Source organism: Hypomesus nipponensis, chromosome 9, assembly GCF_054491055.1.
Source record: "Hypomesus nipponensis isolate SF chromosome 9, ASM5449105v1, whole genome shotgun sequence".
Lineage (NCBI taxonomy): Eukaryota > Metazoa > Chordata > Actinopteri > Osmeriformes > Osmeridae > Hypomesus > Hypomesus nipponensis.
Genome location: NC_140369.1, coordinates 14,903,905 through 14,930,813, shown reverse-complemented (window position 1 = coordinate 14,930,813; position 26,909 = coordinate 14,903,905). Strand labels below are relative to the sequence as shown.

The window sequence follows — 26,909 nt, the reverse complement described above, 5'->3', positions numbered from 1 at the left end:
AACTGTCAACCTGCAGTTTTCTCTGACCCTATATTTTGTATGGTGTAGAGCTAATCAATGATGATGACCCTATAGTGAACTTGCTTTAATGGTGACCAACTTTTATTTTTACATAACCATTCATGTTAATGGAAATCATTAGAATAACGGCATTGATATAACGTGATTCTGTTTATAACAGCCAGCCTTCCTCGGACCACACAAGCCAGGAATAAGAACACCACCCGCTTGTCTTTACAAACGTCATCGTGCCATTTGGTTTTTATTATTCAAGTGTCACGACCAAACAACCAAAAATAGGGCTGCCATGCCGTTGCTTCCACAACCTTTACAAAAATATAAAATGAGCCCCCGCCCAGAGATGACCCAGGCTTCTAACACAAGAGCTGGGGACAGTGATCCCCCGTTGTTTAGTTCAAATCAAAACAGAAAGTATGGTCACGACAGGATGAGGAGGGGTCACGACCTCTCTGCATTAAACAGTCACTTAAAACATACAAAATTATATGAGGAAAGAAGATTCTATGTGTCAGACTTACAAAAAAAACACCATCAAAAGACCAAGTCCCTGTTTGGATTCTCTAGACATGCAACCTCCCATCCTCACAGAAATCACTGATCATATGTGTAACAGATAGGTATAAGCAGTGTAGCAAGACACCATGCTTACGCCCATCATATTGTGTTCCATCAGACATTAGCATAAGGAATTGAGGAAGGCTGGATCTTTAGAGAATTGAAACAGGACTGAACACATGTTGTTCCTCAGTGAGAGTGAAAGAGATGGTTGCAGTACAGGGAGTCCTAAGCCTGCAGCCGAGGGAGGAGCTAGCCAACCCTGAGGGGAGGAGCTACCAGGACAACACCATCTCCTCGGACAAACAGCATGGGGATGTTCCTCTTCGTGGACTGGGGAAAAACAAACAAACAAACGGACATCAACAAACAAACTCTGTTGGCTGCCTTGTACTGCTCCGTATGTGTTACTGTGACTAAGTGTATACATGTACAGGGTTCTCTCAGTGTTCGTGTGAGTGTGTTTCCATGTGCAAGTGTGGGTGTGTTAGCCTGTCATTGCTAGACCCATCTGCCAGAGCAAATAAACCATGAGCTCGCAGATGGGTCAGTCCCCAGGCTATGGGTGTGTGTTTGTGTTCAAATAAAGGGGTGCGCTAGGGTACCTTGTACAACTCCTCATACGTTTCTTCGTCTATCTCCACTGTGGTCACCGTCTCCTCTACGTCTCCGAGTATCATGTTTAAGTGCTGGTCGTAAGCCTAAACAACAGCAACAACGTTACACTCAGTAAGTATGAAAAAAAAACACCACTAACAACCGATGTGTAGCTTTGGTCTAATACAACCAGGGCTCGCACTGTGTTCAGTTTAAGAAAGGGGTTTGGTAAGTAGGTGGAGTTGGGCCACTTTGAAAGGCTCTGGGGGTCAGGATACAGGTCGTGTGTAGGAGTCTTACGTGGAGTCTGCCCCGTAATTCTCTATCGTTTCTCATCTTGACGTAGATTCTCTCGTCCAGACTCAGACGGATCAGGTCCAGCGGCTCTTCGACCGTGTTGCTGCTCTGTTGCTGTGAGTTCAAACATACGGCGAGGGAGACAGTGGCGAAATACATTAATCATTACACCGAATCTGAGAATAGGAGTGGGGTTGCAGTAGTGGGGTTAACAGAACGACCGGCTCATGACAAACACCGAGACCTAGCTGACATGAAAAACTATTATAATCATCGTCAAATGGCTTGTAAAGAAATGTGCAGGGATCCAACTCATCCGGATACATTGTGCTAGCTACCTACGCTGGGTAACCCATCGTAAGTCTCACGTTCAATGAATTCACTGTGAACGCTTCAAGGCTGTTTGGGCTAGTGCTAGCTTCAATTAGCTAGCTACTCGAAAAATGAAAGACGACCAAAAAGACTAGCATCTTTTTTTCCATTCAGACAAACATCTACAACTTTCTGTAACTCCTGCAATATCTACAAAAGCTGTCAGATCCGTTATTACCAACCTGCTCAACTTCGTCCGCCATTTTCATACGACGACCCAGAGTGCATTGCGTGGGAAAATGTTGCCACTGTTCATGAGTTCCGGGAGGGTAGCCTCCAGCTCCAGAAATTAAAATGAAATGTATTTTTTTTTAGTAACTATTACTTACTAGTAAGTAATTTGGAAAAATAACAACCACTATTATTTTTGTAAAAAATTAATATTAAATGTAAACATTTTAAGGAATATTTAGAAAAATAACGACCACGATGGATTTTGTGGAAATTAATATTAAATTGAAATATTTAGCCTTTATTTTGAAAATAACGATTTATTTGTTTAATTAAAAAATAATCCAATTCGTTTAAAAAAAACATTTAGGCTGCAGGTGTAAGATCTCTTGCAACATTTCGCTTAACTGATCTCACATGCATGGCTAGGCTTATAGATTATATTTCATAGCACATTTAATTTTAACAGCATTTTTGGTTATCAACGATAATCGAGGCCAACATCCACAAATCTAGGATTATTTATAAACTTTCCCCGGAGAGGACAACCCAAAATTGGGTGGCCGATTAGCAAAGATCAGTGTTTCATACTGTGATTTAGGCTACATCTAGGCTACTTTAGCAGAGACCCATTGGTTAATTAATCAGAATGTTCTGTTGCGCGCATTTGTGCGCTTGTTTGCACACGTCACTGGACCGATGGTGCGCGTTTTCTCTCCCTGCGCCCCCGCCACCATGCGCACGATGAGAATTATCCGACTGCAGCAGAGACAAGAGCCACAGGACTCCTGCTGACCAAAGACCTAATTCACTGATCTCAACTTGTCTTTTTTACCCTTAGTTCATTTTGCTGGTGTGGTGACCGAGGTGAATGTGTTCTCCGGTGGTAGTTTCTGCGGTGCTGACCGCCTGCCTCTGCGGTCTGCTTTTGCCGGTGGCATGCACTCCTCAGCTGAATTACCGACCAATAATCGGTAAGGCAACCTAAACCAAACGACTGAATGAGTAAAAATGGCATTATGTAATATGGCGCGAGAAAAAAAAAATTGGGCTCAATGCTTCATCATAGGCTATGTCTTGTTCTAGACTTTTCTGTGCGTGTGTGCGTGCATTTGTGTCCATGTACACTTGTGTGCGTGCGCCTGAAAGACATACATGATGAATTTGAATATCTCTTGCGAGGCCTGTCCTCAGTGTTTCTCAAACCCAGGTCCGTGCACTGGCAACGGTCCGTAGATGCATAGCTTTCGATCTGGAGCAAATAATTGGCTATAACGGTCCATTCTACAGAAATTATTAGAAAGCAGTTTGCATGCTAGTATGAGCCGAAAAGGATAACCTATACAGTAGTTAGCCATGATCAGCACATAACCAAAAAGAACCCAGCTTTGCAGCTCAAAATCAAAGAGCCTTAATACATATTCCAATGAGTCCACATTGAAGTTAGAGAAGCTGTTTTATGGTATTCTTAGCTGTCAATAAGCCAACTGTGTATTCCCCGCCTCATACCAACCACCATTCACTCAGTCTTTAATTGGTTAAACTCACTCCTCGGCATAAGTACAGCTCCCCACTTCTGTCTGCACAGCCAGCTGAACTGTTTCTGTGATCACATTGAGGGGGGAAGCCACGCTGATCAGCGAAGCGATGACACCTGTGGCATGTATTAACCTGTCAGTGTTGTCCAGGTGTGCTGGCCCAGGAGAACATTGTGGAAGACATCCACGCCCCGGGCTCCTCCTACATCGCTGCCTCCTATGTGAAGTATCTGGAGGGGGCGGGGGCCCGCGTGGTTCCCATCAGGTGACCTGCGCACCCCGGCTCACTGGACACACACAGTTCACACATGCTGGAAAGATGGGTCATGCAGCTAACTTTGTGCTCTATGTGGCTCTAGAGGTTAAAGGATCTGCACTGAACAGTGGTAAAGAAAGGTACTTCTACAGACATGATGATGAAGATGTAGGTACATTTGAGTTTGACGCTGTGGATGATGTTGAGATCAAGTTTTCTGTGCAATGGAAAAAACATCTCTGAGATGATTTCTAAAACATCAAAACGGGAACAGGATGTGGTAGATCTTCCAGACAGGTTCTTGTTTTAATGTCAGTAGATTTACCTTTCTTTACCTTGTTATTACTACATTATGGGCTCAGAGACACTCAATGCTGTGGTTAGCTGGCGACGAGGATGGAATATGTATGATACCTGATGATAATGATGATGAAGATGTAGGTTCATTTGAGTTTGACGCTGAGGATGATGTTTCCTGTGCAATGGAAAAACGTGTAGCTACCATGCCACTCTCTGTGTGTACTGTGGGGTTACCTGCTCTGAGAGGAGCTCTAAAACCTCCACGCTTCACCCTATGCTTTGTAACTTACTCCCCAACCTCTGCTCACTAGCCTACACACCATGGTCTCAACACTGATGGGAAGTGGGGACAAAAAAGCATATGCTAACATGACACCTGCCCTGAAGCAACTTATCGGTGGGGACGTGTCAGTAGTCTAACAGTAGCACCCCACTCTTTGCTTGCCTGAACAACCGTTGTCTCTGTTCTTACAGAATTAATCAAACAGAAGAAGAATATGTGAAGATATTCAACTCCATTAATGGGTGAGTATCAAGGATTTTTGAGTATGAAGTTGTTTTTTTTTCTTTTTGTATTTATTGATCAGTTGTGTGTGTGTGTGCAGTGTGCTGTTGCCAGGAGGAGATGTGGACCTTCAGACTTCCCAGTTCAGCCGCGTGTCCAAGATACTGTACGACCTGGCTATCAAGGTAACTGTCTGGAGCCAAGTCTCACATCAATGGATTCCTCATCTTCTGAAAAGGTATCTCTGTAGCTACTGTTTCTGAAGGCATTTCCACTAGACTAACACAACTAAAGGTGATTTGAAATGGCATTAGAAATTCTGTATTTTACTGTATTCCTCTGATTTGTTTGTCAATGTTGTTGCTGATCATCAGGCCAATGATGCAGGGGACTACTTCCCTATCTGGGGCACCTGCCAGGGCTTTCAGCAGATGACAGTCTTGGCCAGCAACAAGAACCTCCTCACCCTCACCGACACCAAGGCTGTGGCCCTGCCCCTCACCCTCACACCAGGTGCCCTCACCCTCTCATCCCCTCTCCTCACCCCCACAGACACCAAGGCTGTGGCCCTCACCTTCTTGCCAAGGACCCTCCTTCCTCCACCTCTCCTCCCCTCCCTCTGTCTATACCCACCCGTCTCACCCTTCCTGCCCTGTCTGTCTGCCCGCCTGCCTTGTCCCCAGGGGCCCAGAGCAGTCGTCTGTTCAGGACCTTCCCCAGAGAGCTGCTGCAGGCCCTGGCGTCCGAGAACATTACATCCAACTTCCACAGCTGGAGCCTCTCCCTGCAGGTACACAGAAGGGCTGTCCACATTAACATGCGCCGAGTGTTGAAGTTTAGAGAAAAGTTCAAAGTTTCTCCCTCATACACAACCAGCCTTTGTCTCTGGGAAGCACGCTGGTCTAATCGAATGTAGTCGAATACGATCCACACTAATCAGTCTAATGTGATCCTGCTCTAATGCAATCTGCAGAACTACAGCAGGAACGCCAAGTTGAAACGCTTCTACAGGATCCTGTCCACCAACAACGACGGCAAGAAGGATTTCATCTCCACCATGGAGGGTAGGAGGGAGGGGGGCACAGACGGGAAGGGCCATCTGCATGTGTGTGTGAGTAGGCTATGTGGGAATGTGTGTGTGTGTGTGTTTGGCAGTGACACACTGTAGAACCGGTACCAGTTCTGCACTGCTCTCTTCCCATCTAAACTAGACTACTGGTTTAAAGTCCCTTTTAAACTAGACTATCTACCCTAACTAAGGCGAGCCCACCTGCCCATCCCCTCTGACCCCCAGCCCACAGGTACCCGTTCTACGCGGTCCAGTGGCACCCAGAGAAGGCTCCGTTTGAGTGGATCCAGAAAGCAGGCATGGTCCACACATCCTCCGCAGTCTCGGCCTCCTTCTACACCGCCAGCTTTTTCGTGTCAGAGGGTGAGCACTGAGCAGCCTGTGGGGTCAGCCTGTTCAGTCAGTCTGTGGGGTCAGCCTGTTCAGTCAGTCTGTGGGGTCAGCCTGTTCAGTCAGTCTGTGGGGTCAGCCTGTTCGGTCAGTCTGTGGGGTCAGCCTGTTCAGTCAGTCTGTGGGGTCAGCCTGTTCAGTCAGTCTGTGGGGTCAGCCTGTTCAGTCAGTCTGTGGGGTCAGCCTGTTCAGTCAGTCTGTGGGGTCAGCCACAGGTCAACCTGTCTGTCTGTGGCTTTGAATTAATAAACTTCTTCCTCCAATTCCTTATTGAATGTTTTTATTAATCAATCTTTTTCCTCTCATCCTGAACCTCTTCTTCTCCACCCTTCTCCGTTCTCCTCCTCTCCTCGTGGTCTCCAGCCATGAAGAGTCAGCACCAGTTCCTCAGCCTCATGGAGGAGGAGAGAGCTCTCATCTACAACTACTCTCCTGTCTTCAGAGGAGTCCAAAGTGTCTTCATGCAGAACTATTACTTTGACTAGACCCGACACACATCTCATCACTAGACGTAACGCCGTCACAGTCATCGTCAACCTTTAGTGAACCTTTAGAAATGAACGGATGAATGAAGAGGAAGTGTTGGGGATGGTTTCCATAGGTTGTGTCTGGTCCTTCTGAAAGGACAATTCCATGAAGATTGTAGTGCTGAAACGATTTGTGTCTTTGGGAAACGTTGTTTATTGCAATTTTTGCGATTTTTGTTTTTGAAAACGATTGTAATGCTTGAATGTAATTCCTTTTTTAGATCTGTAGTAATTTTAAATCTCTGTGTCTCAAGGATGTTTGTAATTGTCCAAATTGAAGTGTTCTGGCATTGGTCACAGACGCAGTGCTTAATCCATGGTCATTCCACTTCAAAGTGTCAGTATTTCTTTCATTCTGTGGTTTAGGCTGTCGGTGGGTGAGTGTTGGTTGTGTGTGATAGCAGGTTGTCCCAGCTTTTATGTCTGAGACACAGATCACACGTTATGTTTTCCAAACAGAACGAATAGGATGTAAATCATTTGCTAAGTCATCTGACCAGTGTATTGGCAATAAAGTTAGCAACCATACCCACAGACTTAACCCTCTGTTGAACCTGGATTGTTGTCCTGTGTCTCGATGTCTATGTTTGGGCTCAGACGGTAGATATTTCAACTTCAACTGCTTCAAGTCCTACTGCGCACTGTGGTAATGGTCAGGGAAACAGTAGCTTGTGAATGACTCTAGAGGGTGCTGTTGTGACATTCATCAGAGCAGCATGTTTATATATATATATATATATATATATATATATATATATATATATATATATATAAGTATATAAGTATATTAGGGCTCTCCAACTAGTTTTTTTTTGCTGCAACCCCAGGTGTAACTAACCTGATTCAACACATTAACTAGCTAAGTATTAGAATCAGGCGTGCTATATTACTGTCGGGGTGAAAACCTAAATGTCTAGGAGTGAGGTTGGAGAGTGCAGATGTGAAAACAAATCGATATTTCCTCAGATGTAACTCCAAACTTTATTTGCAATATCTCACGGTTACATAGAAAACAGTAAAGGCAGATGAATAGATAAAGAATACAAACATGAAAGGACAAACCGCATGTATAAATGGAAACATAAATTACAATAAAACATCCTATTTATAAGAAGATGTCTGGAGAGGTTTTACAGCAAGACACATTAATTTCCCTGTGACAGAATGAGACAGTGACACATTCCCAGATGGAGATCAGAACTGAAGCTTGGACAAGACTACAGATATCCTGTACTCTCCTTGGAGCCCCGGTAAGATGCCCTCTAGCACAGGTCTGCATGTGAGACTGCAGTAAAAGCACGTTCAGAATGACTGCTTTGACGTCACCTCGGAACGCGGATCTGTCAAGCTTCAAAGTTGGAGTTTGTATAGAGGACACTCTCGTGACTATGGGCTTGTCAAGGTGTATCAGCATACAAGAACAGAAGATTACAATACCTCCGTATTTTTCCAGAAAACGATTCACAAGACTACTTCTTGAATAATGTTGATACCTCACACAGCATTATAACCTTAAAATAAACCTCATTTCAAACAGTAGTAACTATAGCCAAGCTTGGTCCAAGACACATTGCAGGCAATGGTGACAATAGCATGCTTGTTAATACTGCCCCCTAGTGTTAGGAGTTGGGAAGGCGTCCCCCAGTGTCTGTGTACACACCGTTTCATAGCTTTATACTACATGAAAACAGTAACGCCAGGCAAAGCATTTCGTCATATATTCTAAACGTAGATATATATGTTCACATCAACATTGTGACAGTGTTGTTTTATCCTCGGGCCCACAGAGCGTAGAAGCAGCATGACTACATTCATATATACAGGGCACGTGTGGACACCCAGCTGTGAGGGTCGTCTGCCCTCACCCTGCAGCAGGGCAGCCTGACATGGTGGGACTGTTTCCACTCACAGCCCGGCATCCAGGCCCGTGTATGCTTGGAGACACAAGGGCTGTACGGCACATCTTAAAACAAATATTTGCCGTGTCGGCCAAAACACTTTAAAGTAACCATGAGCCATTTGGTTTCTTCTTCTTCTTTTTTCTTTCATTTTTTTTTTTTTTTTTTTTACAAAGGAGTTTGAGAAGCTTTGATTCAGCAAACCAATCAGAACTTTAACTCTGGTCTGTGACAAGCCAATCACAGAGACCCTGTTGGGGGTCTTAGCAGTATCGTATGACACTTGTCTCACCAAGCATAGAGCGAGGAGGCAGAGAATGTCTAAAGGTGTCTATAGTGTTTGGAACAGCTGGGTCAAATCCTGACTAAGCCAAAAAGAAGAGCGTTATGAACACACAGCATTCAACTCTGCAGAGACCTGGCCGAGCCAAGAATGAGGGAGAGAGAGAGAGGCAGAGAAAAAGTGGGAGAGAGGGAGAAAGAGGGAGAGAGAAAGAGGAAGAGAGAGAAAGGCAGCCTTGAAGCTGCTCTGAATGAGCACTTCATCAAGCCCCCCCCCCCCCCTCTGCTCCTATGGGCTCACGTGCTTGTTGGTCCTGCGGCGGGGCAGCCATGCTGACTCAGACAGGCACTCGTCCTGCCGAGTCATGAAACATCTACGGAGCTGGACGCCACCCAGGATGCAACTGACCTAACATGAATGAGCCGACAGCAGACAGTCGACCCCACCACAATTCTGTCCCTCATTCTCTTTTCTTTTTCTCTCTGTTGGCAAAGTCTTCCCCTCTTTCTCCTTTTTTCTCCCTCTCTCTCTTTCTCCCGCTCCCTCTCTCCCGTCCTCTGTTCTTCTCCTTCAGAGATGGGTATCTTCCTCCATGTCATCCTCTTCCCCTACTCTCTCCGACTGGTTGACCAACACCTGCCAGCGGTTACTCTCCTCCCCGCCCCCCGCCCCTCCTCCTGCCATCCCATTGGTGCTGGGCTTCTTCTCCTGCATCTCCGGTTGGCTGTCGTTCATCACGTCCAGGGTGGGGTTGTCATGGCAGCCGTTCTCCACAAAGTGTAGCTCCTCCCCTCGGGACTTGGGTGCAAAAAAACAGGATGTAGGGTTAGATTAGATTAGGACTGGGATTACAACTGAAACTAAGACTGGGACCAGACCTGATAGACTATTTATTTACAGGGTTGTGGCTAGACGTGTGTGCGCAAAAATGAAATGCGTTCACAGTTCATAGGATATGACCTGTCTGTCTGTCTGTCTCTCTGCCTGTCTGTCTGTGTCTGTCTGACTCTCCTGGCCTGGTTCTGACCCACCATGGTCTTGGTCTTGGGCAGCTGCCTCTGCCAGCAGATGTAGATGAGTCCGGTGGTGATGATGACCATGCACACCGACCCGATGATGACCAGAACCACAAACAGCTTGCCGTAGTCCGACCGCGTCTGGCTGGGCCGGGAGTGGCACGTACTGGCAGCAGAGTAGTTCTGGATGCCAACCTAGAACACACACACACGTGCACACCCGCACACACACACACACACCAGCAAGAAAAGTCTCAGTATGACAGACAGACAGACAGACAGTCTTAGCATGTGAGAAGAGTAGCTCGTAGAAGCACGGTGTCTCACCTCAAGCAGCCCTTTCCTGATCTCTCCCAGCATAGACAGCACATCCTTGGTGGCTATCACACCTGCACAGACAGGCCACACTCAGCAGGCCACCGCCACAACTACTGAGAGTGGCAGATGTGTGTGGGTGCGTTAATGCATGTGTGTGCCTGTATGTGTTAATGCGCGCACATGTGTGTGAGTGTGTGTGTGTACCGTGTTGGGTGGCCAGGGTCATGAGCAGCTGGTGGTCATGTCTGGGGGTCTTGCTGAGGGAGACCTGCCAGGAGCCCTGGGGGCTGTTCATCCTCCTGGAGAACACCGTCTCCACCAGCTCCAACAGCCTGGGCCCACTCTCCTCACGGAACTCATCCTGACACACACACACGCATGAGCACGCACATACGCAGATACACACACACACACACACAGCAACATGCAACAACACACACAGCATGCACACACACACACATAAACACACACACACATAGCAACACGCACAAAGACAGATACATACACCCACAGAGGAACAAGCACGTCGAAGAAAAACTCAGTCAAGTCAATAAGCAGTCGTTGCTGTGACAACCAAGATAGTCAAATAGATTTGAATCGGGTTTCGTACTGTTGCCATAGAGACATCATTGGTAGGAGAAGAGAGGAGTCGAGAAGAAATGAAAGGAGAAGCGAAGAGAGGAGGGTGGTGTGAAGGAGAACAAATGAAAGGAGACGCGAGGAGAGACTTACACAGTCCAGGTTCTCGGTGGTGTTGAGGATGACGTAGCCCCGCCCAGCGAGCTCGCTCCAGTCCACACACACCACCTGAATAGGGGGAGGAGGAGGAGCCGAGGGGGGAGAAAAGGAGCAGGAAGGTCAGGGAAAAGAGGAGAGGAGGAGATGGAGTAGCCAGATGGATGGTGAGAAAGAAAACAAACACTGTCATGTCAAGATAGCCAGCAGCACATCCATCAGCCACAGGTTTGAGTCGGACGGAGCCTGTCTGAGACTGACACAGGAGATCCCAGTCTTGTTCTAATGCGCCAGCACATTCAGTCCTACTATTACAGGATTCTAGAATTACAGTATATTAGCAGTATTAATTGTCTTTTAGTGTTAGAGTATCCTAGAATTATAATGGTCTAGTGTTAGAGAGTGTTATAATGTCGCAGTATTGTAGTGCTATAGGATCTCTGAATTACAGTGGTCTTAGGTTATACTGTTTAACAGTATTGTGGCATGTATTTTTGTAATGTCACGGTGTTGTATTTTGAAGACATGGCTAAAGCTCAGTTATAGAGTGACAGGACAGTCTCTGTCTCCTAGCTACCTGCTGCTCCTCCCCCTCTGTGTCTATCAGCCCCGCCTCCGAGAGCAGCTCTGTGGTTCCGCCTCTGACCTCGGAACCTCCACCCCGAGGGGGCGTGGCTTTATCCAGCCTTTCCCAGGACACCTGGTTGAAGCCCACGGTTGATGCCAGAGAGGGGGAGGGGACTGTGGTCAGGGGGGTGTGGCCTCCTGCCTTCTCCCAGTCACTCCGTCTCCTGTCGGCCTCCTCCTCCGACTCCTCCCCTTCCTCCTCTTCGCCAACCAATCCGTATGTGCGAGCGTGGCCGGGCTGAAGAGGCTCTCTACTGGGCGGGGCTCCAACCTCAGGCACAGTAGGATTCTGGGTAAGGACAGGGTCCGGGTATATTAGATCCGGCCTCTTCTCCTCCTTCTTCTCCTCCTCCTTCTCTGCCTGCTCCTCCTCTTCCTCCTCATCCCGCCCCTGGAGCAGCCACAGGCCAGTGAGGTCAGAGGGGGTCGAACTTGGCAAGCCAGCTACTGCAGCAGAGGTGGTTGGAGGGGTGGTGGTGGAGAGGTCATCCCCAGGATGAGGCACCAGGGGCAGGCCACTGGCCTGGCCCTCCTCCTGCTCCCACAGCTCCCTCTCCAGGGCCTCCAGGCCAGCCTCCAGCCCGGCCTCCAGGCCAGGATCCAGCTCAGGAAGCAGGGAGGTGAGGTTGGGCTGTCTGGCCTCCTGGACGTCTGGTGTGGAGGTCTGGAGTAAGTGAGGGTGGTACTCTGCTTGACAAACACAAACACTTATTAGTTTGAAGTTGACTGGCAGTGAGGAGAGAACTAAGAAGAAATAGTCCTATAACAGTGTGTGTCTCTGTGTGTGTGTTTTCCTTCTGAGTCATCTACCCACCAACCAGGGCCTCTGATCCTGGCCGTGTGTCGTTCCCCTCGGCTGTCTCCTCCCACAGTCTGGTTGACGACAGACGCTTGTCCTCACTGTCCTCCGTGAAGAAGCCCGAGGCCTCCTGTGAGCTGTCCATCCCGTCCAGGCCCTGCTCCATCTCTCTCTTCACCACGTATGAGTCCGGGTGACTGAGGAGAAATCTCGCCCTCTCCTCCTCCTTTTCTCTCTGCATCCTCCGCTTCTCCTCCTCCCTCCTCTCCTCCTCCCTCCTCTCCTCCTCCTCCCTCCTCTCCTCCTCCCTCCTCTTCTCTTCCTCCCTCCACTGCTCCTCCCTCCTCTCCTCCTCCCTCCTCTCCTCCTCCCTCCTCTCCTCCTCCCTCCTCTTCTCTTCCTCCCTCCACTGCTCCTCCCTCCTCTCCTCCTCCCTCCTCTCCTCCTCATCTTTGTGCTGCAACACATCCAGGGTCAGCTCCTGTTCCACAGAGGTATGGACTACATCCTGGAACTGGGACAACTGGCTGCTGTCTATGTCCTGGACCAAGGGGGGATGGGTACCATCTATGTCCTGGACCAAAGGGGGATGGGTACCGTCTATGTCTTGGACGTTCTTGTCCTCGGCATTGTCTACGTTCTTGTCCAGGGAGGCCTGGGTATGGTTCACATCCTGAACCCCAAGGGAAAGGTCTACATCTTGGGATAGTTGGGAACGGTCTGTGTCCTGAACCGTGGGTGACTCAGTGCCGTCTACATCCTGGGAAGAGGGCGGAGGGCTTGAGTGAGAGGTTGGACGAGGGCTGGAGAGAAAGAAGGGGGGAGGGCTGGAGGGGGAGGAGTGGGTGGATGGGAGAGAGGTGGAGGAGGCCGAAGGGGGAGGGCTGGAGGTGGTGGTCGTCATCAAAACCAGCCCGTCAGCCATGCTGATCCCAGATGCCAGTAACAGGACAACGGAACCTGAGGACAGACAGGCAAACGTACACACACATACACAAACACAAACACACATACATACAGACAGACAGTGACAGAATCAGATGTGTGATAGGTTTAATGCGGGTTTGAATGTGTGTGTGAGTGTGTGTGTGTGTGTGTGGGGGGGGGGGGTTGTGTGCGTGACTGAGTGTGTGTGTGAGAGAGAGAGATAGAGAGAGAGAGAGAGAGAGAGAGAGAGAGAGAGAGAGAGAGAGAGAGAGAGAGAGAGAGAGAGAGAGAGAGAGAGAGAGAGAGAGAGAGAGAGAGAGAGAGAGAGAGAGATCGGAGACAGATGGGCTTATGTCGGCTAAGCACATCAGAGACTGACAGCAGATCTCTTTGTTAAGGATCCTGCTTGCCTAGTGTGTCTCCGGACCTCTTCACAGATGGCTCCAACCAGCTTACCATCCTTGCACACCCTGTCACCTCACTCTGAGTCTCCCCAGCCTGCCAAACCAGGCCAGCTAGCTCCCTAACACCACCGGGTTACACACTACTTAACCATCAGACCCATCCACATGGCACAGAGAAGTGTCACAAATCTGCTCAGCCTTGCCACATTGGCCCAGACCAACACAGGCCAAGTAGTACTCCCTCAAACCTGTTCTCAACCTATTAACGCCCAGCACAGCCCAGCTCTCTCATCCTTCACTATTAAGCCTTACACAAACCCAGCTCTCATAGCTTACCCCCTCCTCTCCTCCTTTCCTCCCTGAGTATAGTTTCATCTCTGGGGAGCAGCTATCTAGCAGGCTGACTGTGCAGTACTGGGCCAGCCTGGCCAGGCAAGCAGCCAGCCAATAAAAGTGGGTACATAGACTTATATATCTCACCTGCAGTGCTACTTGATCACTGAGACCTGGGAGAGAGGAGAGAGCGGAGGAGGAGAGCAGGGAGGAGGAGAGAGAGATGGAAAAGAGCAGGGAACAAGAGAGAGAGGATGAGGAGGACAGGGAAAAGAAGGAGAGAGGGGAAGAAAGCGGGAGGAGTAGGTGAGAGAGGAGGCGAGTAGGAAGGAGGAGGAGAGAGAGGTGGGAGAGAGCAGAGGAGGGGAGAGAGAGCAAGGAGTAAGGGTGAGAGAGGTGAGAGAGGTGAGAGAGAGATCGGTGTAAAGCTGAATGAGGCGAAAGGGTTGGGAGAGAGAGGAGATGGGAGAGGGAAGATATGTAGAAGTAGAAGGAGGAATGAAGGAGGAGAAAGACAGTGGACAGGAAGGTGGAGAGGAACGAGAGGAGGAGGACAGGAATGAGAACTGGGGAAAGAGGGAGGATGGAGGTCGAGGAGGAGGACAATAATGTGCCAAGTAGACAGAGAATAACAGCGGAATGGTGGACAGAATGGGGCAAGTATAGGTCAAATGGGGTAGTTAAGGATTCAAGTCACCTCTATTGTCTCACAGAATCAGCTTATACCCTCCCCCAAATCCCTGGCCTGCCCCCCCACTAGCCCCTGTTTTAATTAGCTCCATGTGTGACGTTGACCACCACAGATCCCTAGATGCTAAGATGCTAGCAGCATCTCAGCTGTTAGACAACTAGGTAACCATGACATAAGGAGGATGTACAAAGCATACATACACAATCCTGGATATTGTAGCTCACCAACACATCCAAGCTGAGGATGCTATCAGATTCCAATTATGCAAATGTTATAATAAACGGGATGTGATTGGCCATGATTAATATGCCATAATGAAAAGTTATGGGCTTTGCATGGTAATGGTAAATACAAATAGCCTTCTGATAGTTTGATGCATATTGGATTTAGACTTTGCCCATTGCAGGCGTATTTCATCTATTAATTTCCCATCCCAAAATGCAATAAACAATGTAAAATGCCCATTATTCTTGTTCCCCGTAGTTTTTGTGTGTTTTTTTTAAGTACCTAACACGAGTGATTTCGTCTAGCTGAGCTGTTTTACCGCAGCCAACAATTTATGTTGACTACGTGATGCCAATGTTCCCACTGATTTGGTTACCTCAGTTACAACAACGTTTCAACATTCCGCTTTTGCGGGGCGGCCCATTGTGGTGCGATGCGATGCGATACACGGTAATAATAATAAGAGATACGAATTATTAAAACAAAAATCTCACCAATCAGCAGGCGATAGAGGCCCGGCATAGCGGCAGCGAGCATCGTCTCAGTTCAAATGTGAATTGTCAGACTAAAACGTATCGCTGCTAAGTTGGGTAAGAAGAAAAGTCATCGCATGTTGTCCGTTCGGTAAAGAGCGCGAGGTGTGATCAGCGTCTGAACTTGGATGCACCGGCTGATGATTATCTGCATCCCCGCGCGACGCTCCGTTGCATCGAGTTTCAGGGCAAACCGTTGTCACAGACAGATGCTGGCGGGTCCGTGACAAACACCTTTGACTGATAAGAGGAAGTCTGAGTCTGTTGCGTGGACCCCCGGAATAAATAGTCTTCAGTGAGTTACCGGGCTAAGGCAATACTAATAGCCAGCCAAAGTATGCGTCACTAGGGGCCTCAGAACATTCTTGGTGCTGATCTTTAAAGTTGGACAGATGCCTGTGGATGCGCAGTAGGATACGCTGCAATGGACGGTAGAGTCAGGGTCCTAAACTCAGTCGTTTAATCTCCATGTTGTTTTTGCAAGGTATCGGCATCAATTACGTATTTGCAGGTCTGTTTTTGTTTTATTGAAGATAAATTACTTCAAAATAAGCTGTACCAGGTCTCCCTTGAGACTTGACTATGTGTAATATGATTATGTGCTAGTCTCTATGTTTGATATGGTTCAGTGTAGCAGGTATGTATAAAGGGACAAATGGATCAAGTGGAACAAATTCCTTAGCAGACAGGAGGATTTTATTTTTATTTTATTTACGAAAACAGTGTCAGAATCCAACATACTACAGGTCAAAGTTAACACATTTTTCTTTGTTTTACATGGAAAACATAAGTGAACTTCATGGGTCACAAACACTTGATTTCATCAAACGACACAAAGTGTGTTTGTGTGTATGCAAATTCCAAGACGTTTGAACACAAAAGATGGAACAAGAAACATTCTTAGTCTAATGGAATGGAAACCATTCGTCCCCCCAAAACTAGACAGGTTATTCCCTGTGACACAGGGAGTCTATGATTCCACCAGAGGGACAGACATATACAGGTATTTACAGAGGCTGGCCTGGACATCTACCTATCCCTGACCATATGGATGATCATGCGACACAGCAGAACAAATGACGCTGACCACATGACCTGGTCGAACACCGAGCACACAACAAGGTAGATCGCAGCGCTCACACTGCCCAGAGCGGGCCTGCGTGTTCCAGAAGCTGTGGTTCTGTGTGTGTGACACGAGGTCAGAGAGGTTAGAACTGCTGGACGATGAGTTTCTTCTTGGAGTCCAGGGAGAACTTGTTGGTTTGAAAGACCTCGCTGTCGTAGAAGGCCGACAAGGTGTGGATGTTGATCTGTCTGGCCTGGGGGAGGGAGAGGGAGGAGGGGCACTGTTAGTTTAGGATGTCCATGAATGCTTGTTTTTGCAGCCCGTGTCGGTACTTCTGTGTGTGTGTGCTACCTTGTCCACCAGGTCTTTCTCGGGGATCTCTATGGTGTCTTGCTGGGCGCCGTAGCGGTTCCTCTGATAGGTCACCTGCTCGGCCACCAGCTGCTTCAGGATGAAGAGCAGCAGCTCGTTGTTGTCACGACGGAAGGCCAGGTAGCGGGCGAACGTCTGGGAGGGTGGGAGGGGGAGGAGTCAGGATGGTTGAAAACATAGTGTAGACCTTGTCTCGTAACTGTCTCGGTAGCACCCCTCTTGTTCACACCACCACCCCCACCCTACTACCTTTCTCATGCTCCTCATGACGCTGAACTTCTGCGTGTCTATGAAGCTCTCCAGCATCACCCTGATGGCCATGTTGACGTCGTCCTCCAGGACGTAGTCCCTCAGGTGCATCCTGGCGTGGGCCTCCGCCATGCGGATCATCGACTCGATGTGGCGCACCGTGATGGGGATGCTGCCCGTCGCCTGGACGACACACACACACACACACACACACACACACTTAGCTGCATAGCAAAGAAATACCTGGGCACAACAGGTGTCAGTGGCCCAGACTCGTGGAGGTTGTAGAAGGGTCCTGGTTAGTGCTGAGGGTTTAGAGGAGAGGTCAGAGGTCATACTCTAGACTCGCAGAGGTCACAGATGAAGGGCAAGCGTAGGGTAAGGGGTCAGGGTTCAATACCATGGATTTCCAGAGAAGTCAAAGCAAACAATTCAGGGTAGGCTTAGGAGGTTTGAATCCTAGACTCCCTGCAGAGCTGGTAGGGAGAACATTGAGGGCAGGGATACACCGCCAGACGTCAAAAGGCCACACCACCGCCTCTCGACGGAGCTCAGAGTGAGAGGAACAGACTCTCCAGGTTGAGGCTCGTAGGCCGAGGCCCGTACCATGGACTCCTTGCGGAGGTCGGAGTAGATGCGCGCCACCTTGTCCTGGTCCATCTGGTTGAGTTTGGGCCGCACGCGCTCCTTGGAGTACATGATGTACTTCTTGAGCAGGTCCTGGGGGATGGGCGGCGCATCAGACGTGTTGGGCAGCACCACCTCCTCCAGCCCCGCCATGCCCCCGTCCCTGTTGCTGGGGTGGTGCTTGATGTGGCTGCCTACCACGAAGCGAGCCAGCATCTCATCCTGATGGAGGGGGAATACAGAGAAATGAGAGAAACTTCAAGATGGGACGTTTTACTGCAGTGTACGACTGTGTTGTAGTTGTATTATGCCTGGTAGCTCATATGTGGTTATTTGCTAAATGACTAAAATGTAAATGTAAACATTTAATGGTTCTGGAAATAGATTTTCAAGTGTATTTGTGAGAAGACATGCTGAGAAATGAAAGTAGATGGAAAATAACAGAAATGAAAGTAGATTGAATATCACAGACAAATGAAAGCTGTTTTTACCTGCACCGGGTCTACGGTATCCCTGACAACGCACAGGATGTCAAAACGAGACACGATGGGCTCGGTCAGGTCCACGTTCTCAGAGAAGGTCAGAGACGGGTCGTACCGACCACCTGGACACACACACACACACACACACACACACACACACACACAAGAACATTGGCAGCAAATACACAGATTTAACAAAAGATTTCGGACTTTGTTTTCCCTCTTTTCCTCCCCCCTCTATCAGCCCCCTCGCCCCCTCCCCCGGGGGTTACCTATGGGGTTGGAGGCGGCGATGATGGTGCAGCGAGCCTGCAGGGAGGTGACGATGCCGGCCTTGGAGATGGAGATGCTCTGCTGCTCCATGGCCTCGTGGATGCTGGTCCTGTCCTGGTCGTTCATCTGGAACACACACACACACACAGTAGGGTTAGGCTACACAGATGTACGTCCAACACACACACACAGTAGGGTTAGGCTACACAGACGTATGTCCAGCACACACACACAGTAGGGTTAGGCTACACAGACGTATGTCCAACACACACACACACAGTAGGGTTAGGCTACACAGACGTATGTCCAACACACACACACAGTAGGGTTAGGCTACACAGACGTATGTCCAACACACACACACAGTTGTCAGGGGACACAAACCCCCCTCTCGTCCATTAAAACAGCTCCCTTCCATCTCCTCCTATCTTCTCCTCTCCCCTTCCTCTCCCCCCCCCCCCAGGCCCGCCCACCCCCTCCACCCACCTTGTCGAACTCGTCGATGAGGCAGACTCCCCGGTCGGCCAGCACCAGCGCCCCGGCCTCCAGGGTCCACTCCCGGCTGACCGGGTGCCTCTGGACGTAGGCCGTCAAACCCACGGCCGAGGCCCCCTGGCCCGTGGTGAACACCGAGCGGCTCGCCACCTTCTCCACGTACTTCAGGAACTGCGACTTGGCCGTGCCGGGGTCGCCACACAGCAGCACGTTGATGTCCCCGCGCACCTTGTGCTTCCCACCTGTTGGAAGAGAGGTAGGAGTGAGGTAGGGTATAAGAGGTCGAGAGACGGAGGTAGGCGAGAGAGAGGGTTAGAGGGAGGTCGGAAATAAATGTAGGGGGGGGAAGTGGTGGAGAGGGATGTGTAGAAAAGAGAGGTGGGATGGAGGTAGAGAAGAGGGGTAAGAAGGAGAGGGGTGGAAAGAAGGTAAGAGAGAGAGAGGTAAAAAAAAAAGAGGAAAAGAGAGGTATGGTGAGAGAGAAAGGGAAAGAGCTCCACCCAGTGTTCAGCCAGTGCTCCTACAGCAGAGAGTGTCCATGAGGGCTCTACCTGGGTTCTTGGGTTCTCCTCCAAACAGAGCCAACGCCAGACCTCTCTTGATGTCCTCGTGGCCGTAGATGGAGGGACCAATGCTGGCAAAGATCTGACAGAGAGAGAGAGAGTGATTACAGCTCTAGAGTCTATGCATTTGCCTGTCTGTTTCTGCATGTGTGTGACAGTGTACATATCTGCTCCTTTTACATTTAGCAGACGCTCTTATCCAGTGCAACTTACAGTAAGTACAGGGACAATCTCCCCGAGGCAAGTAGGGTGAAGTGCCTTGCCCAAGGACACAACGTCATTTGGCACGGCCGAGAATCAAACCAACAACCTTCTGATTCATAGCCCGACTCTCTAACCGCTCAACCATCAGTTTGCATTCCCCCTCCGTTTGTATGTGTGTGTGTCTGTGTGTGTGTCTCACCCTCTCCCCGATGCGCTCGTCCTTGCTGAGCGTCACGATGGCCTTGATGTCCTCGTCTGTCAGCTCGGCCACCGCCCCCCCGTCGTCCTTGCGAGTGATGTGATTGGCCATGATGACAGTGGCGAACACCGGGAAGCCGTTGGCCATGTTCAGAGAACCGTCATAGTTGTTGGTGTAGATGCCCGTCAGCTCCTGGAACACAAAAAGTGCAGAGTTGGCTGACAGGAAGTAGGGCTGTGACCTGTGCCCTTCAAAAGGAAGCAGAGTGAAGGAACTGTTTCTGCAGTAAAATGTTTTCAGCGTGGACTGAAGTGGTGAAGTCAATGAGAGATGTTCCGCTCACAATCTCATCACCAGGTCTGCAACAGTCAACCAGGTCGGCCAACAGGATGGCATCTTTGGAGCGTGGGAGGCGGCCAGCCGCCACTTTGCCGGGGCTCTCTTGTATGGTGATTCTTTGGTAGTTCTGGTACACCGTCTGGGGGCGGAGAAAAGATCACATGGTTCATGCACCATCATTTCCTGCTGTGTATGCGTGTTCCTCTGATAAGTCTTTGTTCTTATAGTGTGTGTTTGTGATATTCATGTGTGTGCACGCCTGCATACGTTGCTCCTGTCCCTGTGTGTGTGTGTGTGTGTGTGTTACTCTCGTCTCTGTGTGCGTTTCTGTCCCTCCTCTCACCTGCTCCATGTTGATCTCGAACGGCCCCAACGACTGGCACTCAGGGCAGGAGCCTGGCTTCACCTCCTGGTTCTGGGACTGGAAGAAAGGCCCCAGGACAAAGTTACACTTGTTACAGTTGTACTTGACCATGCCCAGCTGGGGGAGGACCCCGGTGCCGCTGGTCACCACCCCGCTGGTCCTGATCAGCTGGTTCAGGTGGAGCTGCCTAGAGGAGGAAGGAGAGGAGGGGAGGAGAGACATGAGAGAGAAAGGAGGAGGAGAACAGTTAGAAGAATGATTGAGGATGATACTGCCGGGGTTTGTTTAGTATGTTTGGTGTGCATGTTGTGTTTATATTCATGTTTGCATATACACGTGAATATGTGTGTGTGTGTGTATCTATTTGTTATTTGTCTGTCTGTGTGTGACTGTACCTGAGTGAGCGCAGCTCCTCCACCAGGGGCAGGTTGCAGATACGGACGTGGATCTCGTGGGCGATGCGGTCGTATTTGGGGTACATGGCGAGCACCACCTCCTTGGCGGCCTCGTCGAAGATCTTCAGCATCTCGGTGGGCGCCTCGGGCAGGAAGTAGGCCAGGACGTGCTCTCTGGCAGCCAGGTCCTCGTAGTTCACCACCAGACTCTCCTTGTTCTCTGGAACAACACACCGCTGGGTTAGCAGGGCAGCTAGTCAGCTGGATGGGATGCATTTAGCAGGTTCATTAACAGAAATTAGTGAGCGTAGTTAGTTAGTACTGTGTGAGCTGGTTAGCAAACAGCTTTGTGAGTGAGCAGGTTAGTTAAAATGAATTTGTGATGGTTGTTTTTGTCTCTCTCTCTCTCTCACCTTTGCACATATCGCTGATCTTCTCCTTGAAGACGTTGTGGCCGTGCTCGTCCACGTACGTGCGCAGGAAGTTCTTGAAGCGGTGGTAGATCTCCAGGCGGGGCGCTGCCATGGAGACCCACTCCCTGACCGAGTGGCCCTTCATGTCCTCCAGGTTCTCGATGCTCTCGATCATCTCCTCGTCCTCCAGGCCCTCGCCCGTCCCCTCCGCCGCTCGCTCGGCAAAGCGGCGCCGCCTGGCCGCCGGGCGCTCGTCATCCTCATCCTCGCTGTCTGTCAACAGTAAACAACAACAAAAGAGGATAAACAACAACAAACCTCACTCCCCGTTCGGTAGGGATGTTGTAGTTTGTCAGTTGTTTTCCAGGGGTAGGTCAGTGAAATTTCAGTCATGACAATAGCTTGACAGTGGTAGATCATACGGAATTATCAGTAGTTCTCTAGAGGTATAAACTAGGGACCTGTCAGTAGTTCTCCAGAGGTTTAAACCAGGGACCTGTCAGTAGTTTTCCATCGGTAGCTAACTGGAGTTCCTCACCGTACAGTAGGCCCCTCCTCAGACGGCCCCCCTGCTCGCGGTCACGCCTCCTCATAGCCTCCTCGGCCGCCGCTCGCGCTCCGGGGGAGAGCTCTGATAGGTCCTCGTCCAGGTCCAGCCCCTCCTGCTCGTACTGGTCCAGCTCCGGGATGTTCCGGTAGTCCCTGGAGAGAGGGATGAGAAAGGAGAGAAGGAGGGAGGGATACAAAAACAAAGATGTCGAGAAAGGAGACAAGGGAGAAGGGATGGAGCAGAAAGGGAGACTGATGCATTAGACACAAAACATGGCTCCTCAATTACACACAGAGATGAGGGTTCATACCTCGCTTTTGGACTAACAGGTACTGCTGTTAAGCTGTTTAACAAGGGACACTTGTTGAAGCTTTGAACCTAACTCCTCAACTTGATGTTATTGGACGCACTGCCACTTCGTCCTCACCTCTCCATCCCGTCTCCGATCAGCTCCTCTCCGTCTCCGTCCTCCTCATCCGGCAGGGTGTCACCCAGGATACCCTCCGACTCGTCCTCGAAGGGCGGCAGATCTCTGCCAGGGCTGGACGTCATGTCTCCCCGCCGGGAGCCGCGGGTCGGGCTGGTGGCCATGTGAAACGACTCCGATGAATCCTGGAGACAGTAGCCGTGGAAGCTTAGAAGCAGACCACGATAAGACGGAAAAGAGCACCATACTATGCTACATAGGACGCAACGTTCAAGCAGTTCTTCAAAAACATGTGGTCACAAAACATAAGCTAACCGGCTCAAAAGATAGTCATGCTGGCTAGCTACTGTAGCGGCAACAGCTTGCAACCGAGCGCTTTTGTTTTGTCCGCGACGTCACTTTTCAACAACAGTATTTACAGTTGAGTTCATCGATCGGTTGATTATAATACACAGTGCTGATACACTATGCGTTGTGAGGAGTGTGACAAGTTAAACTGGAAATGTAAACTTTTATACAAAATGTAAACTGTGTGGATATCATTGGGCTTTGTGTGGCTGCAGTCAGATGAGATCAACACAAGGTTTTAGCCTGGAATACGCATGACTTTTCTGATTTGCATGTTGAATGAATCCTGATCATTGCACCGATTTCCAGAGAAAGCGTTACTTAAAATATCTCTATTGGTAAATATATTTAACATTTTGACTCACCGCCATAATGATGTGTCTGAATGTGTCCGCTGATTCCACGCGTCTGGCGTTTCCTGTCTGGACTAACTTTTTCGCGCGAAAAGATGCCAAAGCGCGCGAAACGTCATTAATATGTAATGTTAAAGCAAAGGCTTCTGCATTTTGATTGGTGCTCCTCCGAACAGGGTGGATACTGGTGGAGAACGTACATTGATTTGATTACTTGACGGCCCGGCCCACCGGCATGCGCATGCTAACTAACGACAGACTCCTTTGACACTCCGGCAGGTCCAGAACAGCGAATCATCTTCACATGCTGCTCGTTTTTTTTCCCTTGCATTCATCTAACATACGGATGGAAAAACCTTCTTTAAACAAAACCACGCACGTAACCATTCAAAGAAAACAAAACAGCAATTCATGTTTACATTTATTAGATTTAATCTCACTTCAGTGCAATGTTTAATTTCCCTGAATGTAAACTATTAAGAGTAGGAATGACCATTTATCAGTTAAGGATATGAAATCATGATTCAAGAAGGACCCCAACCCGACCTGGTCTTAATCTCACATTACCTTTTCAATCCAGTCTAGATCATCAACACATTTAATTAACTACCTCTAAAGATCACATACAGTACAGGGACTGTAAGAGCGAACACTGTGCATGTGAGGACAGTGTTATACAGCGAGGTCCTGCTGATCTGGGCCTCCAGCCTTTTCTCCACCAGACCGAGGCCCTGGATGACGCTCTCCGTGTCGCAGACCAGCAGCTGGGAGTCGTGGGGCTGGATGACCGGCTTCTCCATCACCACCACAGGGGGGAGGCTCTCCACTAGAGTCCTGACCCCCTCCACCTCTGCCCCCACCCTGCAGACGCCCTGCTGGAGATCCCCCAGCCGAGCTCCTAGCTGCTCCAGCAGAGTCTGGCTCTTCTGGCTGGCTTGGACCAGTGCCTTGAGGGCCAGCTCTGAGGCACTGGGGGAGGCTGGTGAGGCTGGGGCTGGTACTGGTACTGGTACTGGTATTGGTGCTGGTGCTGGTACTGGTGCTGGTACCGGGGCTGGAGCAGGGGCCGAGGTGTGCTTGGTGTCTACGTTCTGGGCGTCCCTCTGCCTGTCCTGGCTCAGCGTGGTCCTCAGGTTGTCAATCAGGCCTCTCAGCTCGCCCTGCTGGCTGCGGTGCATCCCAGCCTGCACCCTGAGGGCCTCCTGGAGGCTGACCGGCCCCTTCTGAGCCTCCAGCAGCAGACTCTTCAGCTCCTGCAGGCGGACCCGGTTCACGTACGTTGACCCCATCACGCCTATCAGAGCCCCCAGCACCGAGCCAATCACAGACCAGTTCTTGGTGCGCTCGGCGCGCGTCCGCTCCTTCTCGTGGCTCTCGCGCACGCCGGCGGAGAAGAGGCTGAACTTCTCCCGCTCCATGCTCTCTGCGTTCTCGTACGCCGTTCGCAGTCGACGCTCCTCCTTTGCGAAGAAGAGAGAAGGGTTGTTACAGCCAACATACTCTGTATGTGATACATTAGGTCTATGTACAGTGATAATATGGTATTGCTCTATGGTCGTGCTTTTCTAATGTTCTCCTTCAGACAAAATCATCATCTGATCCTCTTTCTATGGAATTCATTTAGCCCCACAATAAGAGACTCACTGCTGGTCTAGAGTGTGGTTAATATAGTTACACAGCATTCGTTAGTGGATAAACCCCTGCCAGTGGCTTGCGTGCAAGGCAGGCTTAAGCTAAGGCTGGCATTAGTAAGGATCCATTATACTTAATAATAACTTGTAATAAGCTGTTAGCTGCAGTACTTTCCAGAAATTTGAGTTTCTTATTTGTATTTTTTTTCTTAAGAAGGACATGTGCCAAAAAAACATAACGCACTGTTTAGAGTATCTTCAATAAGCTCTTTAATACCATTAAAAGCTCTGTAATGTAGTGGCCAGATCCGTGTGGTTTACCTGCAGAAGCTTGTGTTCCATGGTGGCTAGCTCCAGATAGTGGGCCTCCTCCCTGGAGACTCTGTCCAGCCTGTCCCTCACCTCCTTCAGCCTGACCAGCAGGGTTTCCAGGCTGCCATGGGCCTCCCTCACCATCCCCCTGGCCACCATGAACTCCTTCTCTGCCTGGAGACACACACAAGCGTAAATATGAATTTGAACACACATATGCTAAACCACATAAATATGCTAAAGGGCGCACCCACATGCAAATACACAAAGCACACACAAGCAAGAAGTAGGAAGCAGATGGACACTGGAGTGAAGTCACATCCTATTCATGACAAACACTCTGTCACCACTAGTCTGCCAGTCATTGTGACCCACCTCCGTGACCTGAGTCTGAGCCTGTTTGACTTCATTTAGGCCAACAAAGTCCTCGTAGCGCCCCCACCAGTAGTTGGTGGTGGCCGAGGCCGTGGTGATGGTCTTCTGGCCCCACTCCTTCCCCAGGCTCGTTAGGTTCTGGAGCACAGCCATGGTCTGTTCACGCACCACCGCAACCTTGCCCCCATGGTCACGTGGAGCCGGGGGGGGCTGGGTGCAGTAGGTTATCCGGACCCCACATACCCTTGTGGGGCCGTGGACATGGTAGAGGCCCTGACTGTTGATCCAGGGGCGAACCGGGCCCCTCAACCTCATTTGGCAGGTGTGTTTACTGTACAGGTTTCAGCACAACACATCAGAACGTAAAGGCACCTGTTTCGCACATCGAGGGGTTGTGTTAGCTTGACCTATACCACAGAAGATAAAGATGATTTGTTTTTACGAGTTGACAACAGTTCCAATCAAGCTTACAGTGATTGAAGCTCTGGCTCACGTTAATGAATTAATTCATTAACATGAATTCTACATCTATATGGCAGCCTGCCAGTGCCTGAAAGGCTACACAACTAAGTACACCTTAACACTTAAATGTATCTACTTACTGTAGGTACATATGTACCTATTTAATTACTCGAGTAAACGTTTAAAAGGATCTGACGTCAATTTTACTTCAGAATCAAAAGTAAAAAGTGCTTTATTAGCTACGGATTTGCTATGAAACAGTGGTCTATTCAACCCTGACACTAGTAGTAGCTGAGTGGAAATTAGCTGGATAGCGAAGATTTATACAAAGGAAATATGCTTTAGGTAATTCCAAAGACCGTTTGTGTTATTACAGCTCAGGTCTAAAATAACCTACTCATGACACTAGAGAGATAACTGGCTAACAACTGGCATCCGAGGTGATCCAAGGTTAGCCGGTTTGGCTCGCTCATGATGCTGGAGCTCCGCACACAACGTATTAGCGAGCAAGCTATGTGTCATCCATTCCAGGCTTACTATACTTGCACTTCACAAACGTAATCCATCAAACCAAACAGTTTGAAAAGTAAAATGACATACCGGTGGTGTTCAAATTTGTCAACTATGGGATTAACATAGCGATGATGACATGACTCCCGGTCTAACTCCAAGCTAGTTTTTTTGATCAGGCATATAGCCACACATGTGCTTCCGGGGTCCTCAATGTATTTCTTAAATGTGGGTTCTCAATCATCCAGGAGATGGTGGTATTGGACTACATTACACTGTGCTGTGAGTTTAAGGAATGGAAATTGAATTACTTATTGAGTCATTAATTAATTTCCCTGACAAATAAATGTTTCGATATTATAAAGAACCGGGAAAATTTACAAACCCACAATTGTACAAAATTGTATTTTAAACTAAAAATAATTTCTGAGACTATATGAAGTATGGTATACACACACACACACACACATATATATTTATATATATATATATATATATATATATAATATTTAT

General features: G+C 49.1%; 5 protein-coding genes across 7 annotated transcripts; 1 reads left to right on the top strand and 4 right to left on the bottom strand.

Moving 5' to 3' along the window:
* Positions 1-228: 228 nt before the first annotated feature.
* On the bottom strand, positions 229-2,114 carry lsm3 (LSM3 homolog, U6 small nuclear RNA and mRNA degradation associated). The gene is made up of 4 exons (XM_084703979.1): positions 2,025-2,114; positions 1,474-1,584; positions 1,182-1,277; positions 229-909 (listed from the first exon to the last, which is right to left on the bottom strand). The coding sequence occupies exons 1-4, from the start codon at positions 2,049-2,051 to the stop codon at positions 829-831; spliced, it is 315 nt and encodes a 104-aa protein (XP_084560105.1). The 5' UTR covers positions 2,052-2,114; the 3' UTR covers positions 229-828.
* A 601-nt stretch (positions 2,115-2,715) lies between these two features.
* LOC146273111 (gamma-glutamyl hydrolase) lies at positions 2,716-7,146 on the top strand. Its single transcript, XM_084705246.1, has 9 exons — positions 2,716-2,987; positions 3,702-3,816; positions 4,582-4,632; positions 4,713-4,797; positions 4,987-5,125; positions 5,296-5,402; positions 5,586-5,676; positions 5,907-6,044; positions 6,435-7,146. The coding sequence occupies exons 1-9, from the start codon at positions 2,885-2,887 to the stop codon at positions 6,554-6,556; spliced, it is 951 nt and encodes a 316-aa protein (XP_084561372.1). The 5' UTR covers positions 2,716-2,884; the 3' UTR covers positions 6,557-7,146.
* Positions 7,147-7,576: 430 nt separating this feature from the next.
* podxl2 (podocalyxin-like 2) lies at positions 7,577-12,559 on the bottom strand. The gene is made up of 7 exons (XM_084705381.1): positions 12,290-12,559; positions 11,426-12,162; positions 10,846-10,920; positions 10,318-10,474; positions 10,123-10,184; positions 9,811-9,990; positions 7,577-9,577 (listed from the first exon to the last, which is right to left on the bottom strand). The coding sequence occupies exons 1-7, from the start codon at positions 12,513-12,515 to the stop codon at positions 9,350-9,352; spliced, it is 1,665 nt and encodes a 554-aa protein (XP_084561507.1). The 5' UTR covers positions 12,516-12,559; the 3' UTR covers positions 7,577-9,349.
* A 3,520-nt stretch (positions 12,560-16,079) lies between these two features.
* Positions 16,080-23,198, bottom strand: mcm2 (minichromosome maintenance complex component 2). Its single transcript, XM_084706219.1, has 16 exons — positions 23,119-23,198; positions 22,406-22,590; positions 21,967-22,130; positions 21,429-21,701; positions 21,016-21,235; positions 20,600-20,807; positions 20,261-20,395; positions 19,918-20,109; positions 19,503-19,596; positions 18,943-19,193; positions 18,456-18,582; positions 18,193-18,305; positions 17,681-17,923; positions 17,075-17,257; positions 16,805-16,960; positions 16,080-16,706 (listed from the first exon to the last, which is right to left on the bottom strand). Exons 1-16 carry the CDS (start codon positions 23,122-23,124, stop codon positions 16,596-16,598), a joined length of 2,661 nt encoding a protein of 886 aa, XP_084562345.1. The 5' UTR covers positions 23,125-23,198; the 3' UTR covers positions 16,080-16,595.
* Positions 23,199-23,514: 316 nt separating this feature from the next.
* Positions 23,515-26,583, bottom strand: ccdc51 (coiled-coil domain containing 51). 3 transcript variants are annotated; one of them, XM_084705378.1, is made up of 4 exons: positions 26,487-26,583; positions 25,425-25,831; positions 25,059-25,223; positions 23,515-24,566 (listed from the first exon to the last, which is right to left on the bottom strand). In XM_084705378.1, the coding sequence occupies exons 2-4, from the start codon at positions 25,737-25,739 to the stop codon at positions 23,709-23,711; spliced, it is 1,338 nt and encodes a 445-aa protein (XP_084561504.1). In that variant the 5' UTR covers positions 25,740-25,831; positions 26,487-26,583; the 3' UTR covers positions 23,515-23,708. The 3 variants fall into 3 exon arrangements, with proteins under 3 accessions (XP_084561504.1, XP_084561505.1, XP_084561506.1); XM_084705379.1 differs by having other exon boundaries at positions 25,425-25,796; XM_084705380.1 differs by having other exon boundaries at positions 25,425-25,755; positions 26,487-26,578.
* Between the last annotated feature and the right edge of the window lie 326 nt (positions 26,584-26,909).

What these genes read in the sequence shown, in the direction of transcription:
- podxl2 (XM_084705381.1), bottom strand. Translation starts at nt 12,515, where the DNA reads ATGCAGAGAGAAAAGGAGGAGGAGAGGGCGAGATTTCTCCTCAGTCAC. An exon ending in GACCCTGGCCACCCAACACG is followed by an intron (nt 10,185 to 10,317) that starts GTACACACACAC and finishes CTGTCTGTGCAG; the next exon opens with GTGTGATAGCCACCAAGGAT. An exon ending in TCAGGAAAGGGCTGCTTGAG is followed by an intron (nt 9,991 to 10,122) that starts GTGAGACACCGT and finishes TGTGTGTTCTAG; the next exon opens with GTTGGCATCCAGAACTACTC.
- ccdc51 (XM_084705378.1), bottom strand. Translation starts at nt 25,739, where the DNA reads ATGAGGTTGAGGGGCCCGGTTCGCCCCTGGATCAACAGTCAGGGCCTC. An exon ending in CTCAGACTCAGGTCACGGAG is followed by an intron (nt 25,224 to 25,424) that starts GTGGGTCACAAT and finishes GTGTGTCTCCAG; the next exon opens with GCAGAGAAGGAGTTCATGGT. An exon ending in TGGAACACAAGCTTCTGCAG is followed by an intron (nt 24,567 to 25,058) that starts GTAAACCACACG and finishes TTCTTCGCAAAG; the next exon opens with GAGGAGCGTCGACTGCGAAC.
- mcm2 (XM_084706219.1), bottom strand. An exon ending in ATCGGAGACGGGATGGAGAG is followed by an intron (nt 22,131 to 22,405) that starts GTGAGGACGAAG and finishes CCCTCTCTCCAG; the next exon opens with GGACTACCGGAACATCCCGG. An exon ending in GATCAGCGATATGTGCAAAG is followed by an intron (nt 21,236 to 21,428) that starts GTGAGAGAGAGA and finishes GTGTTGTTCCAG; the next exon opens with AGAACAAGGAGAGTCTGGTG.
- lsm3 (XM_084703979.1), bottom strand. Translation starts at nt 2,051, where the DNA reads ATGAAAATGGCGGACGAAGTTGAGCAG. An exon ending in TGGCGGACGAAGTTGAGCAG is followed by an intron (nt 1,585 to 2,024) that starts GTTGGTAATAAC and finishes TTGAACTCACAG; the next exon opens with CAACAGAGCAGCAACACGGT. An exon ending in AATTACGGGGCAGACTCCAC is followed by an intron (nt 1,278 to 1,473) that starts GTAAGACTCCTA and finishes GCTGTTGTTTAG; the next exon opens with GCTTACGACCAGCACTTAAA.
- LOC146273111 (XM_084705246.1), top strand. Translation starts at nt 2,885, where the DNA reads ATGTGTTCTCCGGTGGTAGTTTCTGCGGTGCTGACCGCCTGCCTCTGC. An exon ending in ATATTCAACTCCATTAATGG is followed by an intron (nt 4,633 to 4,712) that starts GTGAGTATCAAG and finishes GTGTGTGTGCAG; the next exon opens with TGTGCTGTTGCCAGGAGGAG. An exon ending in GCTGGAGCCTCTCCCTGCAG is followed by an intron (nt 5,403 to 5,585) that starts GTACACAGAAGG and finishes TGCAATCTGCAG; the next exon opens with AACTACAGCAGGAACGCCAA.